We start from the raw sequence: 13,596 nt of genomic DNA, 5'->3' as shown, positions 1-13,596 counted from the left end.
TCCATTGGATTCAAATGCTGAAGTTGCTTGATTGGAATTTTCAGCATTAAGGGAACTGAGGAAAATATTTTTGCTTTATACTGTGTGGTTAGATTATTTAATTTATCTTATCTTCAATTAGTAACTAATCTTCAATTGTTTCCTTAGCCCAGAGTTCTGTACCAGTTGGACCGAATTACTCCTACGCAAGTAGACAAATTTCTGGAAACCTGTAGGGACAAGTACATGAGGTGAGGTGCAAATACACGGGACTGAGGTTCTGTTTTAGCTGCAGGTTTTCACCAATTTACTGTCTACCACTATAGATTGTATTGAACGTGCTATTTTGTATGAAGTGTTCCTTGGGCATAACATCAACTTTAGCTGCTAAATTTTCTGTTTCATTTCATTTGAAGAACCTTTTCATTAGATGTTGAACCATTTTGTGGACACGAGCTGACTTTGCAAAAGTTGGCACATTTTGTCCTGTTACACAACCTGCCCAAAGGCAAGAGCAGTCCTTTTGCAAGCGAGTTCTTTCATTTTGTAACTTAGAGGTTCTGAACCCACAACCTCTTAACTGGGAGGGGGAGGAAAGCTACCGCAGTGCCAAGGCCAGCACCTTCAACTTAAGTGTTCAGTCTAAGCAATTTAATTCTGATTCACATTAAACTGTAAGCTTAAATATTTGATCAGAAGTGTACACACTAATTAGGCTTTGCAGAGAATTGTATCAGGTGTGAAATCTGTGTTATGGGAAGTTCGTGTTGTGTGGAAATAGGATGTGTCCTGTGATGGCCTTGCTAGCTAGAATTGTAATACATCATCCAAGGTAAGGATATAATTATGCAGGGTATGTATCTGAAGTTGTCATGGATAAATGCAGTTTATATTACCACTAGTAGATGAAGCAAAGATCTCTAGAAAAGATTGGCCAGCCTTATCGCAAGCACAATATTTTTTTCAATAACTTTTATTTTTAATCCTGAGCAGCGGAATCCTGTTGTATATAGTAGGGATGTAAGACTTCAGTTACAATGAAAGACCAGAGAAACACAGGTTGTGCTACTTAGAACAGAAAATATTGGGGGATTATTTGATGTTCAAAGCGTTTTAATAGAGTTGGTGAGGAGAAACTACTTCCGGTGGTAGAAGTTTCAGTAACCATTGGACACCAGGATCAAGGTGATTGTCAAAAGAACTGTGGGAACAAATTTTGTATATGTAGTGAGTTGTTATGGTCTGGAATGTGCATTCGGACAGGGTAGTAGAGGTGTATTCAATGGGCCAAATGGCCTCCTTTTGTGTTGTATCGCTCTGATGACCAGACTGCCACATTAAATAGAGCACGAGACTGAATGTGAATCAGTTTATCTCCGGTCAAACCTTACCACAAAATCTAATCTTACAAAACTATCACTGGAAACAGTTGTTTACTTCTGATTGCATCTTTTGTTTTATTATCCTGCGTAAATAAATTGAAATCCCCGGGGGGTGGGGGGGGGGGGGGGGGGGGGGTGGAGGAATGGTAAGAGTTTAATCATTTGTTGGAAGTCACTGTTGTGTTTATCCTGACCTCTTGCAAATTTACCCCCTGAAGAGCACAGATGGAGCCAGGTTCTGCAGTTGGTGCCTTGTGTGCACAGAGCATAGGAGAGCCAGGCACGCAGATGACGTTGAAGACTTTCCATTTTGCTGGTGTAGCTTCCATGAATATTACACTGGGGGTACCCAGAATAAAAGAAATTATTAATGCATCAAAATCTATCAGGTAAAATCCAAATACGGTTGTGTTTCTGTGCATGGTTTTAGTTTATAATACATTGAGGTGCAGTCTGAATATTAAATCGGCTTGTGTTCAAGTTTTTAAATTACACTTAATATCCACTGGCACTCTAAGAATGATCTGTCCTCAACTTACACTTTTTTTTTAACATGGCTAATTCAAACCAAATGCAATTTTGAAAGCTAACCCTTGATTTTGTTCCATCCATTTTCTCCTGCATGGATGTTTATTCCTACACAAATTCACTTCCAGGGAGCAAGATTAAAGGGTAGGGAAAGGATGAGGGCAAAAATGGGAGTCAGAAAGTTCTTGCTGTGGATTACTGCAGAGAGTCCTGCATGTGGCTCTCACAGCCGAAAGGACAATCTAGGCAGTGGGGCAACTTAATACCTGTACTATATCTACCTGCCTCGTTGCCAAAACTGCTCCCCCCTAAGCTAATCAAGTTCAAGTGACTGTTAACTCCCCAGATTCAATGTACAGATGTCCTAGAGGGTAGTTAATTGTTCCTTTACTGTAAAATTCCACACCACCGCCTCTTGCATACAATCACTTGATCATGGATAAGTTTGTTTTCCACATTTTCTTCGACTAGCTGAATTTGAAACATGAATAATAGTTAATCTGTTATAGGGGTGGCACAGTGGTTAGCACTGCTACCTCACAGCACCAGGGACCTAGGTTCATTTCCTGGCTTGGGTCACTGTCTGTGTGGAGTTTGCACCTTCTCCCTGTGTCTGCGTGGGTTTCCTCCCGGGTGCTCCAGTTTCTTCCCACAGTCTGAAAGACGTGCTGGTTAAGTGTATTGACCTGAACAGGCACTGGAGTGTGGCAACTAAGGGAATTTCACAGTAACTTCATTGCAGTGTGAATGTAAGCCTTAATTGTGATTAATAAATAAATCTAACTTTAATTTACTTTGCAGCACCCCGATTATTACAGCACATCTTGATCAGGATGATGATGCTGACTTTGCTCGACTGGTAAAAGGAAGAATTGAAAAGACTCTCCTGGGAGAAGTAGGTAATTCTCTGTAATCAATGAAAAACATGCACTATTCACATTAAATTTTCATTCAGCTACCTTCTTGCCAGCATCCGCAACAGCTTGTTCGGAATGATAAATTCTGTCTGTAAAATTATAGTGCTGAGATTAAGTACCAGCATTGTAGGTAATCCTTTGCAGTACTACAGGATGCCCCCTCTTAATCATGGTCAAGATAGCCTTCACCCGAGAGAACTACCTGGCTGTTAAAATGCCAGCGGCATTCTCCGTGCTCAAACACGTTACTGATGAAAAGTGAAAAGATTGCAGCGCCCTCATTTAGACATCTACTTCAGTTAAGTTTTGTTAAAGTGAAATGGATTTCATCTCCCATGACACTGTTTTCTAAAAAGCAAAGAACCTAGATCTCCAGAATGATAAATGGCAATTCTATTGATCAGAGCTGTCCTCCAGTGCACTCTGAAGTGCTATTCCCCATGCTCAATGTCTGTCTGTTTGGGTTATTGCCAGGCTACCTGGATAACTTATGAGAACTTCTCTCAAGCGGTCGTCGCACAGTTAAAATCACATCATGAGTTGAGCTTCTGTGATGTAATTGAATCAACCGTTACAAGCTTGAGAAATGGTTCACAAGCCTCTTGTGCAAATATTATTTCAAAGGTTGCCATACCTACAAGGTTTCTGCTTGCACTGCCTTGTTCAAAGAATCTGGCAGAATATTATACAGTGGCCACCAGTCAAAATCAATTTAATTTTGTGCCAGGTTTCAAAAGTATAAGAACTAGGAGCAGGAGTAGGCAATTCAACCCCTCGAGCCTGCTCCGCTGTTCAATACGATCATTGCTGATCTTCTCTCAGCCTCAACTCTCCTTTCCTGCCCGTTTGCCATAACCCTTCCAACCCTACTAATTAAAAATCTCTCTACTCAAATTTACTCAACGTTCTGCATCCACCGTACTCTGGGGTAGTGAATTCCACAGACCCTTCGAGGGAAGTAGTTTATCCTCAAGTACTTTGTGCACAATGAACAGGTCAGAATATTCACAATAACTTGGCAACAGTAGGAGGACAAACCAGACTGTTTGAAAACTTGGTGTCATATTTGACCTCAAGATAAGATTCTAACCATACAGCCAGGCCATCACTAAGGCAGCTTATTTCGACTTCTGTAATATCTCTTCACTGCATCCCTGCTTCAGCTCAGCTGAAAACCCTCATCCATGTCTATGAAACCTCCAGGCTAGACTATTCCAACACACTTTTGGCTGGCCTCCCACAATCTACACTCTGTAAACTTGAGCGGAAGAAACTTGCATAACATTGTATCCTGGCTCATGTCAAGTCCTGTTCACCTATCACCCTTGTGCTCACTGACATACCTCGGCTCCCAATAAAACAATGCCTCAATTATAAAATTCTCTTCCTTGTTTACAAGTCCTGCCTTGTCTTTGCCCCCTGCTTGCCTGTGATCACCTCCAGCCCTGGAACTGTCCAAGAAACCTACATAATTCTAGGCATTTGAGCACCTCCAGTTTTAATTGCTTCGCTGCTGGTAGCATGCCTTCAGCTGCCCCGGCCCTCATGTGGAATTGCCTCCCTAAATCTCTCTACTTCTCTTTCCTTCTTTGAACCTACCTCTTTAAACCAAGCTTTTGAACATCTGCCTTAACATTGATGTTTTGCTTTATAACCCTCCAGTGAAGCACCTTGGGAAGTTTTATTGCATTAAATATACGATACTTAAGCTTTGAAGCAGCAGATTATGTGTAAATGAGAAAGTGGAGGGTAGTATCAGATAGTCAGGCAGATGGCTGAACTGGGAAGACTAATAAAAGCAAAAATGTCTGCTTCTTAACGAAACTGATTTACTTTATTGGAAGCATTGTATTAGCCTGGGAAAAGGCAAGAGATTTGATATGCATTAACTGAAATATGTAACTAGATGCAAGTCTTTATTGGGGGCGGCATGGCAACACAGTGGTTAGCACTGCTACCTCACAGCACCAGAGACCCAGGTTCAATTCTGGCCTCGGGTCACTGTCTATGTGGAGTTTGTATATTCTCCCCGTGTCTGCGTGGGTTTCCTCCAGGTGCTCCGGTTTCCTCCCACAATCCAAAGATGTGCAGGTTAGGGTGATTTGCAATGATAAATTGACCCTAGTGTCAGGGGGATTAGCAGGGTAAATATGTGAGGTTACAGGAATAGGCCTGGATGGAATTGTGGTTGGTGCAGACTCGATGGGCTGAATGGCCTCCTTCTGCACTGTCAGGATTCTAGGATTCTCTGATTTATAATGTGTAAATTGTTTTAATGACAAATTTTACAGATTTCGGAATATATTGAAGAAGTGTTCCTGCCCGATGACTGCTTCATTCTCATCAAGCTTTCCCTGGAAAGAATCAGACTCCTGAGACTGGAGGTGAGTAGGAAATGCACTGTGATTGCCCCTCTCCTTCAGAAAGCCTTCTCACCTCCACTTCTCCCCTAGAGTCAGTGACTAAGGCAGTAATTTTATTCTGATGTCCTGATTTCAAGGTCAATGCGGAAACTGTGAGGTATTCCATCTGCACATCAAAACTACGAGTGAAACCAGGCGACGTTGCAGTTCACGGTGAGGCAGTCGTGTGTGTCACACCTCGAGAAAATAGCAAAAGTTCAATGTATTATGTTCTTCAATATCTAAAAGAGGAGCTGCCAAAGGTAAGATTGATTGAAAGGCTGTACATCACCTACTGATATGAATACGGTGGAGTAGAGTTAGAAATGCACAGCAAGCATCTTCAAAGAGAATAAATGTTAAGTTTTTGCATGCAGCTGCTTCATAAAACCAAACAAAACTATGAGAAGAGAGAGCAGCAAATTTGTAAATAGGCATGAAGTGTAACCTTGCTGTTACAGGAACCAAAACAAGTAACTAAAAGATGATGGAGAGGAGAGGCTCACTAATGTTTCACTGCTTCCAGCCAGGCCCAGAGCAGTCAATAAGACGGGGAGATATAGGGGGGAATTTTCCTGTCCCGCCCGCCACGGGAATCGTAGCAGGCGGAGGGGCGGACCATGCAAAGGTCCGTTGATCTCAGGCGGGATTTAGAACGAGCGTGACCAAAATATCCTGCCCATAATGTTAGCCAGCAATCAGAGTATTAAAATGCTAGTGAGTGTTGGCACAGATGTGATGGGCTGAATGGCCTGTGCTGTAAGCATATTTGGTTCAAAGTGTGGGAAAGATGTTCCTGCTGTTTGGTCAGATTGCACCGCTTAACCATGCTGGAATTGCTTTAGAGCACAAACGTCTTAAACATTTAAACAGTCTTTGTGCCTCATCCCATGTCTTTTATAAATGGAGGGCACAATGTGGGAGAGAACCCAACTAACAAAATCCACCTGTTTCAGATTGTTGTACAGGGTATTCCAGAAGTCTCCAGGGCAGTTATTCATATTGATGAGCAAGGTGGAAAGGAGAAGTATAAGCTGTTGGTGGAAGGTGACAATTTGCGTGCCGTCATGGCAACTCATGGAGTCAAAGGAACGCAGACGACATCAAATAATACTTACGAGGTAATATACTTGCCCGCTCTTGATCCTTAGAAAATGCTGTCTTTGTCTTGCTGTGTGCATATCCACACGTGCAAGCGTTAGTCGGTGGCCTCTGCAAATGATAAGTTATCTGTGCTGGGATATGTCCAAAAAGGGTTTTGGGGTGACTTCTATTTGTGGGATCTGTTCTCTCTCCTGTGGGGAACCTTCTGTCCTTTAGCCAGTGTCTTCCTGTTGACGTGACAGACCACACATCCATTGTATTGGAGAATCACAGACACATGGTTGTGTCCTGTGTCACCACAGATCTGCTGTGACACTTAGCTACCTGGAAAAAGGTTACTCCTTTCATTCCTGTGAGGAGGCTTCGTTAGACAGACTGAATTAATTATCTATCAAAATAACTGAAAAAAGAATGCGTGATGAAATAGCAAAACCTCCTGGCCCAACCAATGTCCAATGTACTGTTCACGGTCGCATTATAACTGAATCAATCATTTCTATTCAGCAGGTTGGGCAGCTAATGATGGTTGGCCATATGATGAAAGGCTATGATGCCCTTGAGAGGTTCAGAATAACACTTCATTGTATCAGTTTGCAAAGTGCAGCATTGTTGAGCTATCTTTGGAACAGTTTTTTAATGTCTGGGGTTTTTTCCAAGTTATTTAACTTTTCATAGTTGTTCCAGTTGAGTTTTACCACCATGGTTCATATTTCTTCACACCCTGTCATTGCACCTCCTCATAACATTGATATAATATAATATTCTAATTGGACCAACTGGTCGGGCCAGAGAGCATCCTGGAGAATATTTGTCTGCAGATGTATAACATCTCTTTGCTTAGGAAGGTCAATGATAGATGAAATTCTCTACAAATCAATGTCGGGCATTGTGCGAATTGTGGATGTCACAAGTGGATATGAACAGTGCAGAAATAGTGAATGATGAAACAGAAGTGAGGGGGTTATTGTAAATTCAGCGACAATCATGTCACATTGATAGCAGGCAGCAACAAAGGATGTTTTAGTTATTTTGTTAGATGAGTTGAATATAAATCTAAAGATATCTGCTAAAGCATGAACTTAAAGTCAAAAGGTGAAAAAAAAACTTTGGCCAGACCAAACCTTAAACACTGTTCAGTTTTGGAGCTCGAGGCACACAGGGGACACAGCAGGGTGATCCTTAGCAGATTTGATTATTGAAGAAATACCAGTGAAATTGGGGCTGGTTTTATCCTCGAAACAAAGCAATTTAGAAAGGTCTTACTGGTTTCACATATTCAATGGCATAAATGAAGTTAATCAAGAGCCATATTTCGGGATATACCCCAGCATACACAAGGAGACATTATAGAATCGTAGAATCCCTACAGTACAGAAGGAGGCCATTTGGCCCATCGAGCCTGCACCGACAACAATCCCACCCTATCCCCGTTATCCCACATATTTACCCTGGCTAGTCCCCCTGACACTAAGGGGCAATTTAGCCTAACCCGCACATCTTTGGACTGTGGGAGGAAACCAGAGCACCCGGAGGAAACGCACCAGACATGGGGAGAACATGCAAACTCCACACAGTCAGTAGCCCAAGCTGGGAATTGAACCCGGGTCCCTGGCGCTGAGAGGCAGTAGTGCTAACCACTGTGCTACCGTGCTGCCCATTGGTTAGAATCTGTAAGAGGAAGGTTTGCAGAAAATGTTAGAAAAAACTCATTTAGAGTTTTGAAACTCATGAATGGTTTACCTGGTATAGTGGAGGTGAAAGCCTTATTCAGCATTCAGTTAGATGATCTAAATGGGTCTTTTGTCGAGATGAATAAGCTTGGTCATCTCCCTCATTTACCATCCTGTTTGTGACAGAGTACTTTTCTTGTAGATAGCAGGAAAAATGCAACCCTTTGATTCTTTCTATAGCCCATGGCAATGTTTGTGCACAAAGTGCTTGTGGATGTGTAAGATTTTTATTCCATTGCATTCTGATTATCGGTGCTGCTCACTCACTTCTTCCAAAGTGAGGCTGAGTAAACCAACAGATTTCATCACAATTATCTTCCGCATAACCTTCCATTCTTTGTTGTTAAAGCATTAATTGCTGCTTGATAGTGGGCCATGTTCAGATTGACCCATCTTAGTTAGCCACTTGCTTGAAAATGTTTTACAAAATAGAAATGTTGACTTTTTTTTAAAGTTCCTGGTTTTGAAATTGTCCCCAGGTAGAGAAGACATTGGGAATTGAAGGTGCTCGATCCACCATCATCCATGAGATCCAGTATACAATGAAAAATCACGGGATGAGCATTGACAGAAGACATGTTATGCTTTTGTCAGACTTGATGACTTACAAGGTTAGAATCCTTAACTGCCACATCAAGAAGCATTCACTAAAGAACAATTGTTTTTAACCCATTTAGCCACCGGGAGTGGTGGAGGGGATGGGGTGGGAGGGTGGGGGGGGGGGAGGCGAATGAAACATTCTTGTTTGATGTCCTTTTAGCTTTTTCTAGAATTTCCAAGAGCAGCAAAGTGCTTGCCTGAGACTAGAAAGATAGCAATAGGTTGGAGCCTCTGCCTGGCCCAAACAGATGTTGAGATCCAGTAGGCATATGACATATCCTCTACTGCAAAGTTCAAGCATTGTAATGGAGAAAGACATTTTGGGATGTGCCCAGCTTTGCTTTTAAGCAGTGTGAGGAGACAAATCTCTAAAAGTGACAACATTTCCTTTGTCCATTAAAATACTTCATATTAAAATCATTCCATTTTGCCTTGATAGACCTTATATAATGCACACTCCATAGAATCTCTACAGTGCAGAAGGAGCCATTCAACCCATCGAGTCTGCCCCGACCACAATCCCACCCAGGCCCTATTCCCTTAACTCCACATATTTACCCCGCTAATTCCCCCTGACACTGTAGTCAATTTATCATAGCCAATCAGCCCAACCCGCACATCTTTGGACTGTGGGAGGAAACCAGAGCACCCAGAGGAAACCCAGGCAGACACAGTGAGAATGTGCAAACTCCACACAGAGGCTGGAATTGAATCCGGGTCCCTAGCGCTGTGAGGCAGCAGTGCTAACCACTGTGCCGCCCCTTTGATTAAATGTATCCCACTTGTCCACTCACCTCTCCCACCCAATGTTTCGTTTTGTGATCTTACGCATTTGTCTCCATGATGTGCTGGTTAGGGTGCATTGGCCGTGCCAAGTTCTCCCTCAGTGTACCCGAACAGGCGCTGGAGTGTGGCGACTCAGGGACTTTCACATATAAGCCTATTTGTGGCACTAATAAATAAAGGTAGAATGTTAAAGCAGGATTAAGGTGCAAACGATTTAAGGCTGGATTAAATGCATGTCTCACTGGACTGTCCTTAACTGTGCAGGGTGAAGTGTTGGGAATAACCCGGTTTGGCTTGGCGAAAATGAAAGAAAGTGTTCTGATGTTGGCCTCGTTTGAGAAAACCGCAGATCATCTCTTTGATGCTGCATACTTTGGGCAGAAGGACTCAGTCTGTGGTACGTTAGCCATTTAATTTTGGAGCTTAATTTTATTGATTAACATTGTGACGACTCGCGCATTATTCATCAATCTTCATTCTCCGTACTCCTAACAACCCACTAACATCTTCCCTTTGTCTCTGAAGGTGTGTCAGAGTGCATCATCATGGGAATTCCAATGAACATAGGAACAGGGCTTTTCAAACTTCTTCACAAAGCTGATAAGAACCCAGACCCACCAAAGAGACCGTTGATATTTGACAGTAGTGAATTTCATCTCCCAATAGTTACGTAGCAGGAAATGCACAGACTGTTTTGGATAGCATCTTATTTGTCATGATGGCATTCTGTCAGTTTTGTTTCAGAATCTTTACAGGAGGGCCTGAAATTTCCTGCGGCTGTTGGTTTACCGAGAATACAGACCAAGCACTTGGGTACCACCTAAAAATGAACATCATGCAACGCAGGGTATTGTTGCAGTACAAAGAGACGCCTGGTGAAAGGGTATATTTTGAGTGGCTGCTAAAACGTACTTGTTTTCAATGTCAAAAACATTCTTTTAAAATCATGACCATAGCTCTCCCATGGGTGAGAGAGTTTATTAATGGTATTTATAGGTTTGAAATGTTCAGGTTATCAAGGATAGAATATGAAACTTGATAGGACTGAGTTGATTGAATTAGTAAATGGGCATAACCAAATTCTATTTTAAGTTTCTACTGTTGAAATCTTTAGACAGATTATGATGCTAGCCGACCTTTGTGTTAGTTTGTGTGGAAGTAATCTATCAAGATTTAACATTCTGTAATGAATATTTTACCACCATCGCGTATTGTTACTGCACTGGAACATCAGCGCATACAGCTTAACCTCCGACTGGGTATGAAGGAACAGATTTTGAAGGAACATTTGGGAAGTGCTGGTTATGTAACTAGGGTTATGCTGTTCATGCGAATAAAGGCAATCTGTTTAAAATAAAAAGAATATTTTGTATTGCCGTAATTTGCAACAGAAATGACAGTTGTCGCTGCAAAATCCCGGCCCCATACCTTCTCTTGTCTGATAAGATTGTTGGTTTCTGAAATGACACTGCCACCAGAAGCAGCTTCTAGCTGTCACTGAAAATGATCACGTTTATGTTTCATCCCAGACAATGCCTGTTTAATAGTGAAGGACATTTTTAAAAATTCATTCATGGGATGGGGACATTGCTGGCAAGGCCAGTATTTATTGCCCATCCCTAATTGTCCTTGAACTGAGTGGCTTGCTAAGCCATTTCAGAGGGCAGTTGAGAGTCAACCACATTGCTGTGGCTCTGGAGTCAGATGTAGGCCAGACCCGGTAAGGACGGCAGATTTCCTTCCCTAAAGGACATTAGTGAACCAGATGGGTTTTTCTGACAATGGTTTCATGGTCATCAGTAGATTCTCAATTCCAGATATTTTTTATTGAGTTCAAATTCCACCATCTGCCGTGGTGGGATTCGAACCCGGGTCCCCAGAACATTAGCTGAATTTTTGGATTGATAGTCTAGCCACTAGGCCATTGTCTACCCATTAAAGCCAGATCCAGTGTCACACAAACCTAATGCCCACATATGCATTTCCCAGCAAGAGAATACTGTACTAATTTTACTCTAGCATGTCTCTCTGCACTGACAGGCAGATACTTGCATCTTACATATGCAGTTGGTTATCTTTGAATGTCAAGATACAGAAGACACATTCTGCTTCAATATAATTTGTTCAATTCTAAACCTGTCCAATGCTGCTTTTTCCCTCCATACATTGCAGTTTCTCATAAGGAGGCAGAATTTTAATTTATTAATTCTACATAAGTATGCCCACTCTTTGGAGAAAGAATTTGCATGTGCTGAAGGTATCGTGATCATTTGGTGTCATACTGTCGGAATTGAAGTGTTAGAAGCCCCTCAGTCACCATGTGAATTCTTGCAGTAGGTTTGGTGAAGCTTGCTTAGGTCACTTCCGAGGGCAGTTAAGAATCAGTCACATTGGTGAGTTGCATTAAGGCCAGATTAGGCAAGAATGGCAAATTTGCTTCTCTAAATCAGTGAACATGTAGCTTTACAACAACCAACCTTTACTAATTGCAGACTTTTAAACTGAATTTATTCCAGCTGGTGGAATTGGAACATGGATTCACTAGATTAATAGCCCAGACCTCTGAATTACTAGTCCACTAATGTAAACCACCACACCATCTTTTTTTTAATTCATTCGTGGGACATGGGCAACACTAGCTAGGCCAGCATTTATTGCCCATCCCTAGTTGCCCTTGAGAAGGTGGTGGTGAGCTGCCTTCTTGAATCGCTGCAGTCCACGTGCTGTGCGTTGACCCACAATGCCGTTAGGGAGGGAATTCCAGGATTTTGACCCAGCGACTGCGAAGGAACGGCCGATATATTTCCAAGTCAGGATGGTGAGTTGCTTGGAGGGGAACTTGCAGGTGGTGGTGTCCCCATGTATCTGCTGCCCTTGTCCTTCTGGATGGAAATGGTCATGTGTTTGGAAGGTGCTGTCTGAGGATCTTTGGTGAATTACTGCAGCTGTATAGTAGTATTTTGTTTGTCAGTTAGACATTTTTGGGCAGCTCTCCATTTGTCCCTCAGAGGGCATCCCTGCCATGAAATATGATTTAAGTAATAGCATTGCTATTTTCAGGTACACACAGGGGCAAGTAAACAATGGGTAATTAATACCTGTGAATAGGCTCTGTCAAAGCTCGTTCTCTCCACTTGTCTGAATGGACCGGCTGCAGATTCATAGGGAACAAAACTATGACCAGCGTTCTGCTGTGAAGTAATCATTCTGCTTTGTAAAGTGGTATTCACTGGCATGAAAAAGCAAAATTTGTTTGAAGTGAGACTTCAGTCAGCACACTATGTCCTAACAGGTGAGAAATAGACTACCCTGTAAAATAATGTGACACCTTTCCATTATTAATAGACTCCTACCCTGGAGGGTGCTGCAAAAATTGACACAACCTCAGTGAATTCTGTCAAACTAACACTTGGAGCATCCCTTCCTCCAAGCTAGCTTCCAGTCTCACAACACCAGGTCCGATAGGTTTATTTGGAATCATGAGCTTTCGGAGCACTGCTCCTTCGTCAGTTGACTGGAGATATAATATTCCACTCACCAACTAAACCTGTCGGACTTTAATCTGGTGTTATGAGACTTCTTACTGTGCCCACCCCAGTCCAACACTGGCATCTCCGCATCATTTAAAAAAAAATGGCAGAAACAGCAGTGTGAATTAAGTGGTACTTGCATGGGAGGTTTTTTCTTCTTTTCATGATTCTTTGCCTTCCCTTCAGGAAAGGAGGGCCAGATTACCAAGCTCAGTTGATGTGGAGACCAGCCCAGACAAGATGCTAGTCAAGACAGTGAAGAGAACACTAATATATGCACATAAGCTAAAGTAGACTGGTTGAGACTGTGCAGGCAAGTTGAGAAAGACAGTTGGAATGGTTATGTCTCTGGTTTAGAAACCCCAACATTGGGAGTTAAGATCCCACCGTAGAAACGGAATTCACTAATGGGGTAAGTTGTGAGGTGATACTGGACAAGTAACCAAGAAGACTAGTAAAACTGGTTCATTGACATCCTTTAGAAAAGGGAACAAGCTATCTCATTGGGCCTCTCAAATGCTGACATTTAGAGTGGCAAAAATACTGCTTCCACGAGAAAAATGACCCATAAGGCAATTTAAGGGATGGAATGGGGCTTGTCAGAAAAAGGTTTTAACAAAGTTAAATTCTCAGCGCTG

General features: G+C 42.2%; 1 protein-coding gene across 2 annotated transcripts in view; it reads left to right on the top strand.

The window, feature by feature from the left end:
• Nucleotides 1-10,778, top strand: part of polr3a (polymerase (RNA) III (DNA directed) polypeptide A) — a 61,178-nt gene extending 50,400 nt beyond the window's left edge. For both annotated transcript variants that reach the window (XM_078199389.1, XM_078199388.1), the window contains 9 exons: nucleotides 148-230; nucleotides 1,580-1,750; nucleotides 2,691-2,784; nucleotides 5,098-5,190; nucleotides 5,307-5,471; nucleotides 6,165-6,329; nucleotides 8,522-8,653; nucleotides 9,693-9,825; nucleotides 9,954-10,778. In XM_078199389.1, coding sequence (XP_078055515.1) covers nucleotides 148-230; nucleotides 1,580-1,750; nucleotides 2,691-2,784; nucleotides 5,098-5,190; nucleotides 5,307-5,471; nucleotides 6,165-6,329; nucleotides 8,522-8,653; nucleotides 9,693-9,825; nucleotides 9,954-10,102 — 1,185 coding nt within the window. In that variant the 3' untranslated portion in view covers nucleotides 10,103-10,778. The remainder of the gene's footprint in view (nucleotides 1-147; nucleotides 231-1,579; nucleotides 1,751-2,690; nucleotides 2,785-5,097; nucleotides 5,191-5,306; nucleotides 5,472-6,164; nucleotides 6,330-8,521; nucleotides 8,654-9,692; nucleotides 9,826-9,953) is intronic.
• Nucleotides 10,779-13,596: the final 2,818 nt, after the last annotated feature.

This window comes from Mustelus asterias, chromosome 28 (assembly GCF_964213995.1).
Source record: "Mustelus asterias chromosome 28, sMusAst1.hap1.1, whole genome shotgun sequence".
In the NCBI taxonomy this organism is placed as follows: Eukaryota; Metazoa; Chordata; class Chondrichthyes; order Carcharhiniformes; family Triakidae; genus Mustelus; species Mustelus asterias.
This window is presented reverse-complemented; position numbering and strand designations above follow the sequence as displayed.